Below are 7,391 nucleotides of genomic sequence, written 5' to 3'. Positions count from 1 at the left end.
GAGTGCAGACAGGATCATATAGCCTTCCATACTAAACCAAACAGTAAATCACAGTGTCAGGTCGATGGAACCATGACTTCAGCCTATTGCTCTTGGAAGACTTGAATGGCTCATCTTTGGGGCAGGTTGTGGGATGCAACAGTAATGGTGTTTTAGGGGCTGATTCGTCTGTATCTTACTGTCATCATGGCTTCTCTTCCCTTCACCGCTTGGTGGGGGGATTCCAAGCAGGCCACTGATGGAGTATGTAGAGCCCAGAGAATCTGACTGGGGCGACTCTGGTGGGGTGACAGCCGAACTGGGAACTAATGAAGAATGAGGCAGGCATCCAAACGTTAATGGTATTAATGTATTTGTAGTAGTAGTAGTAGAAGAAAGAACAATCTATATTATTCTCATTGCACGTGTTCTACTCAACATAATCAGTTCTCTGCATTTGAGCGCTCACTTGGAGCAACGCTAGGATTAGATGGTTTATCTCAGGGCCAGGGGACCAACTCCGTCTAGTGCTGGGGCCTTGGTCAGGTGCATAAGCCAACATCAGATGCAGGATGTTAACTTAACATGTCTTTATAGTGTGGGAGAAATCCAGAGAACCGGGGAAACCAACACCTCCTTATGGGGAGAACAAACACACTCCAAACTAGTAGTAGTAGTAGTATAGTAGGAGTACTATTAGTAGTATTAGTATATTAGTAGAATAATAGAGGTTGTAGTAGTATTAGTAGTAGCAACAGTACTAGGTGGTAGGATTATAGTAGTAGTAGTAGTATATTAGTAGAATAAAATAGGTTGTAGTAGTGTTAGTAGTAGCAGCAGCAGTAGTATCAATATCAGTAGTAGCAGTAGTAGTAATAGTAGTAGCAATAGTAGTAGTATCAGTAGAATCAGTATCAGTAGTAGCAGTAGTAGTAATAGTAGTAGTAGTAGTAGTAGTAGTAGAAGTAGTAGTAGTAGTAGTAGTAGAAGCAGTTGTAGTAGCTGTAGTATCAGTAGTAGTAATAGTAGTAGCAGTAGTAGTAATAGTATTAGTAGTAGTATAAGTAGTAGTAGTAGCTGTAGTATCAGTATCAGTAGTAGTAGTAGTAGCATTATAGTTGTTGCATTAGTAGGAGTATAAGTAGTTGTAGTCGTAGTAGTGGTATAGTAGTAGAAGTAGCAGTAAAAATAATATTATCAATGGTAGCAGTAGTAGCAGTAGCAGTAGTAGTAGTAGAAGTAGATTAATAGTAGTATACCGATATAACTAAATTAATTTGGAGCATTAAGCTGGTCTTAACATTATGTTATTAATGTAATCAAATGATATTACTAAGCAGTGTGTGTGTGTGAGTGAGCATGCATAAAGTACTTGAGCCTTACCTAGCGTGCGTCCGGGACTCAGGCATTTCCCATCCAACGGTAGATTGAAGGGCTGCTGGACTTTTGTTCGGATTATTCTAGAACCAACAGACATGGTTGTTTTCAAAGTATACTTGAGGAAGGTCAAGTATTGGATCTCGTGACAAAGACTGGTTCCCGTGTCTGGGAGGAGGGGGGTCTGAGCCTGGTTAGATACTGGAGGTTTGTCCTCTTCCTAAGGTTATATATATATATACATATATTATGTACACATGTGCTTTAGCGCTGTATGCCGCTGACACGTTGTTAGTCCCTTTGTATATGGCTCCTATAGAGTCTACCATATAGGTATAACATGCAAATAGACACTAATGGGTGTGTCTATTTGCTTTTAGGAATGCTGAATACACACAACAATGTGTGTATACATCCATCTATCTTTCAAACTCACAGAAACAGAAATGCACCATGACAAAACACAATGTGTTCATCTCAATCACACTTTACTTCTGAAAGATAAAAAGGTTAAAATGCCAACTTAAAGGTTTTCTAGTTTACTGGTGCTTGATTGGTCTAAAAACATCTGAAGCGAAAGAAAATAATTCCCCCGTCCGGCATCAGATTTTAGATTATAATCTGATTTGTGAGACAACACATGCTGTTAATAAGTGGCTTTGGATAAAGCCTGTGTATAACTTAACATTTAAGGTGAAGACGTGTGGAGATGTGGTGGTGGGGGGGCCTCTTGAACCAGTTCCTCTCACCTGTTGATGGAGCTGACACTGGGCACCGTGTCCCCGTCGCAGACCCCCTCGGTCAACAGCCGGTCGCGGATCTCCCAGGCGAACATAGTGGGATTCTGCCGCTTGTAGTCGGCGATCTTCTCCACCACCTTGGGCGTTGCCACCTTGGGCTTAGAGCCACCGATCACCCCTGGTTTGATACTACCTGTCTCATAGTACCTGTGGCGTTGGAGAGAGAGAGAGAGGGGGGGGGGGGGGGGGGGGGCAGGGAGAGAGAGAGAGAAATTGAGAGAGAGACGGAGGGGGGGAGCGGGGGGAAGGGAGAGAGGGAGGGGCGGGGATAGAGAGGAGAGAGAGGTGGGTGGGAGAGAGAGAGAAAGAGGGAGAGGTTAAATTCTCGTAACAACAAAAAAAAGAGCCAAAATAAGAGTAAGGATATCCTTTATCTAGTCCTTTATGTTGTCGTGCAGACAACAAACACAACAAACACATTCCTTCATAAACCAGTAAACCAGAAGTCCAAGAGTCCAGCAGGGCTTTCATTATTAACACCAACAACCGTGAAATGATGAATAAACACGTTCTCACCGGCCAAGGATCTTGCTGACACAGCCGTGGCTGACTCTGAGCTGGCGTGAGATGTCGCAGGGTCGGACCCCCTGGTGGGCCATGTCCACGATGCGCTGCCGGATCACCTCCGGGAGCGGCCGGCCGTTCACAAACATCCCGCCTAGTTGGTTAAGACCCCCATGACCTGGGGGAGGGGAGGAGGAACTCACATCACTATGGGGGACCCACCTGGGGAGGGGGAGGATCCTCGCTAGCTTGTTAGCTCGTTGGATGCCGGCTACAGGTGTGTTTGTGCAGGCACACACCTGTGCGCATGCACACTCACTCGGACATGTGTGAGTTAATCTTGTGGACGTGTTCATGGAGAAGGGTGAGGGTGAGGGTGAGGGTGAGGGTGAGGGTGAGGGTGAGGGTGAGGGTGAGGGTGAGGGTGAGGGTGAGGGTGAGGGTGAGGGTTTGGGTGAGGGTGAGGGTGAGGGTTAAAGTTCGCCCTAATCCTGGGAATGCTGACAGGAGAGAATATGCAATATGGAGATACTTATGCCCAGGTAACATCTTGCGTCAATAAGAAACTAAACTTTTAAAAAGAGAAATCGTCTATGTTATTGCTATGTTGAATAATAGAGACTCACCACCACCCTTTAAGATTAAAGTATAAATACTTTAATCTAACCTTTCACTTCAGTCAATCTACTCTGACAGACCTACCTTTATCATTGGGATGAGGTTCAAACGATATTCTGTGGATTCGTTAATCCAGTGGATACAAAATTTGCAGCAGGTATTAGGTATTATTATTACACCCTTCCACGTCTACTATGAGATTAATTCCATAAAATATCTTGTTTATGTACGTGAATGGATTTGGGTTACTGAAATCTGAATCCGACCGAATGAGAGTAAAAACCATTTGGCCTGAGAGAGGAGAAGGATTTTTATGCTGTAGAGGTAACTCCATTGGCACAGAGGCCCCCCTAGAGAGGACAAGTGACAACCTCACTGAGATGCAAATTGGAGTGAAGTAAAAATCGAGTACAGCGGTAGGCTACTCTAGGTAAGTAGTGGGGAAAAATCAACCTGGCTAGTACGGCACTGAGAGATAGAATATAGTGATGGTTATATTATGGTACCACAATACAATAACACATACAAATGCAGATTCATTCAATTATAATTTGGTCTTTTAGGTTTGATATCAAACACAAAACAATACTATTTTTTTGTAAACTTATTGTAGGCCTACGTATTTTCGAGGAAAGTATGCATAGGCTAGGCTATATGTTATCACCTTGACTCGTATTGTGATAGTGCAATCTTGCAATCTTTGTTTATGAAGGCTATATATCTACAGATATCATGACATATTATGAGTTAGTAAAAACAGAACTCTTTTGTCCGGCCACATTCAAACATGCAACACGGGGAGAGACATCAGCAGCCGCTTGGACCTGCACCAGTGACTCTGAAGAAAACTAGTCCTTTTAATTTAACCCACTGAGGCGCTCTCTCTCCTCTCTTGGCCCTTTCCCAGCTTTCATTTCCACATCAAACGAGGCTGGGCAGGGGAGTGCCATTAACGGTGCTAGCCGAGTGTGTAAAAAAATCTCCCCGCCAAGCTTCATCAACCTGCAGGATATTAAAACGGAGTAACCCGAAGAGGAGAAACACGCGCGCCCATTTATCCACCAACAAGGTGTTTGTAACACAGAAAATACTAACTAAGAATACTGATGGATATATATAGCCTATATAAACAGATAGATAAATAGATCGATAGATATATAGATAGATAGAGGGATATAATACGAGAGGAAGGAAGAAAGAGAAAACATTGAAGTGAATAATTACCTAAATGTAGAATGAGAGTTGCTAAATAAAGCCTATCTGATTATTGTGTAAGTGAGGAAGTCATGCCTGCTAAGGGATTATACATCTTCAAATAAGAACAAGTTATTAATTACTGATAGCCTGATGGATTGTATTTGTTAATTAAACGGTTGGCAAATGTTTTTTGTTTGAATTAGAATGTAGCTTGTTCTCTAACATTTGGGAGGAGTAGGAAAACGTGATTTAAATAAGTTGTGTTAAATTTGATTGAACTAGATGTAAAATAGCTTTATTTGAGTTAGGACTAAGCAGAGCCGCTGAACCTATTTTTTTCCCTCCTTATGAAGCGCCCAGCCGGAGGCCTGAGGCCTGTAGGCCTGTAGGTCTGTATCATGCCGCACATTATATCAGATATGCCACCCGCTGATGGATGTTTTATTGGTCTGGGTTGTATGTTAAACTTTTAAGGGACAGAGGGAGGGTCGTGTTCTGGTTTATTTACCTCTTCCTGGGTCGGAGGACATTTCCCAGAGGTTTTGTTCCGATGGTCCACGCGGTCCAAGTTAAAGTGTTTTACTCCGAGTTGTCAGCATGTGTGTGTCCCTGTGTGCACTGTGCACCCCTCGTTAAATGCTGCAAGAGTACAGTATCATTGCATTGTTAATATAACAGACCTTACTGAAATATATTGTTGATGTTGTTTACTCCATTTGTGTGTGAATTTCTTATTTTAGCCACGATCAGGCCGCCCTTGTTGAATTTGTTTCTGCTGCATGCTATGCAGACTCGTGTTGGTATCTGACACATCTGCGATACACTCAAAGTCACAATGTCCTTTACTTTCACAATATAAAATAAAATATATCATTTTCTATTTGTGTCTTTTGTTTTACTTTGGGGAACAGGTGCAATTGTCCCCTGAAGGCCTCGAAGATAAATTAAGACGTCAAAGAAAAACCCGAGGAGAATGTGAAATCTCTTTGCCATATCAAATTCTTAACCATAATCGTCCGTGATTATTTGAATTAACTTGTGTGAATTGTAGAATGACAGCTACACGGTCCCTTATAGCCTACTAAGGCTAATTACAATAAGACTATAAAAATAGCCAACCTATTTCGCAAATAAATTAAATAAACCCGTATGTAATACATTTGAGATGAATAATGAAATGCAATATAAGTTACGCATGAATAAAGTAGGCTAACTCACTGAGATAGACGGAACTCGTAAAACTGTTTAATGACAACGTTTACGAATAGTAGGCCTACATTGCATATGCTGTGAGAAGTAGCCTAATTGATATTTCCATGTAAGATTCAACGTCAGTCCATAGTTATTAAAACCCTATACACTTGAAAATGTACACTGATTAAATAGTAAAATAACCTATTATTGTGAAACTTTTGTTATTTTGACCAATATAGGCTAGCAAACTGCTCTGTTAAATAGGCCTTCAAAAACATCACCAACAAATTAGGCAGTATTGAAGTTATACAATGTTTTTTATAGCCAAAAAAGTGACGTTAACAAGCTTATTGGATGAGGTTTTTTTTAAACAGCCGGCATCGTGAACTCACAGTAGGCCTATTATAATTCAAATCGTATAGGCCGATGTTGAAATCGTCGAATAAGAGCCGAGGTTCCCCATGTTTCCAAAAGAGATTTGCTTGAATGTAAAAAAAAAATAATGTTGTGGGATGTTTATATTTTGAGTTGGGATGCAAAACTTTTGAATGGACGAACCTCATTCAACTATAGCGTCTGCGCTAAAAAAATACGTAGCCTACGACTATAATTAAAATACCTAAACCCTTTAATCTGTAGCGCATTTTGAATAATTTTACTTGCACCAACACACACAAACACAATAAGACACACCAACTCAACTAATTTATTTTGGATGAATTGTCTTTTTGGAAACATGAACCGAATGTCCTACTGGCCTATAATTACAAAGATTCATGAACACAATTAGTTCATTAAAATATGACCGTAGTACTTTCCGCTTTTCGAAGCATTTCCTATTAAAATGTGAATACACGCTATGAACGCGATGAACGGATCTGATTGACATTACGTATACTTTTCATTAAAGTTGAAGTTATTTAAGAAATAGCCTATACTAAACCAATGGTCAGCTGAATGCGAACTGTGGACAGATGCTGGTGCCCTTGGAGCTCAGACCTCAGATGAACACCAACGCGTCGTCAGATATGGTTATGGTTATGGTCACATCATCAGCCTCTCATTACACACGAATAACATCTGCCAGCCGTTTGGCTGCAGCTCATCGGACAGCATCATTATTACAAACGACAATCATGTAAATCAAATAGCCTACCTTTTTATTCAATGAAAAAATGCCGTGAAAAAAGATTTCTTAAATCCCAATGAAGTGATCGATAGTCTGAGCTCCGTCTGTCCTGGTCTGAGAGACAACACGGTGCAGGAGAATAGATCCGCTGCCAATAAGAGCACGAGCATGCTTTTATCAGTGCAATGCTCCGTCTGGCGCGAAGAGGAGCCCCTCCGGGCATCCATTGGCTGAGGACTTGGAGGCGTACGCGACGTGGGCGTGGCCGCCCTGAAAAGAAGGCGTTGCCCATCACTGCAGAAACCACATGGATGAGCGATCTCTTGTTTTGGTGCCCACAGACTGGGCGAAACGCAACGTTTACGGAAACACTTGTCAGGAAGATGGCTTGTTTTCATTCACCTCAAGCGACAGCTCCACTCTGATTAGATGGCGGAGGAGATCTTTGATTAGATGGTGGAGGAGACTAGCTCCGCTTCCGGTGGCTGAAGACGCGCCGTGGTCACGCGCATTCAGAGCGTGATGATTTGAGATCAGTCTAATATCAGGTTATCCGGTTTATGCAGGTTAAAGGTTAGCCTATAGGTTATAGG

At 41.9% G+C, this 7,391-nt stretch overlaps 1 protein-coding gene across 3 annotated transcripts in view; it reads right to left on the bottom strand.

The window, feature by feature from the left end:
- The window catches only part of pax8 (paired box 8), a 13,591-nt gene extending 6,592 nt beyond the window's left edge, over nt 1-6,999 (bottom strand). The window contains exons 1-6 of one of the 3 annotated variants that reach the window (XM_060048830.1): nt 6,826-6,999; nt 4,984-5,114; nt 2,673-2,838; nt 2,106-2,303; nt 1,363-1,439; nt 180-305 (exon numbers count right to left, since the gene is read on the bottom strand). In XM_060048830.1, coding sequence (XP_059904813.1) covers nt 180-305; nt 1,363-1,439; nt 2,106-2,303; nt 2,673-2,838; nt 4,984-5,005 — 589 coding nt within the window. In that variant the 5' untranslated portion in view covers nt 5,006-5,114; nt 6,826-6,999. The remainder of the gene's footprint in view (nt 1-179; nt 306-1,362; nt 1,440-2,105; nt 2,304-2,672; nt 2,839-4,983; nt 5,115-6,825) is intronic. The other 2 variants (XM_060048832.1, XM_060048831.1) reach the window with 2 other exon arrangements.
- Between the last annotated feature and the right edge of the window lie 392 nt (nt 7,000-7,391).

Source organism: Gadus macrocephalus, chromosome 4 (genome assembly GCF_031168955.1).
Source record: "Gadus macrocephalus chromosome 4, ASM3116895v1".
Classification (NCBI taxonomy): Eukaryota; Metazoa; Chordata; class Actinopteri; order Gadiformes; family Gadidae; genus Gadus; species Gadus macrocephalus.
This window is presented reverse-complemented; position numbering and strand designations above follow the sequence as displayed.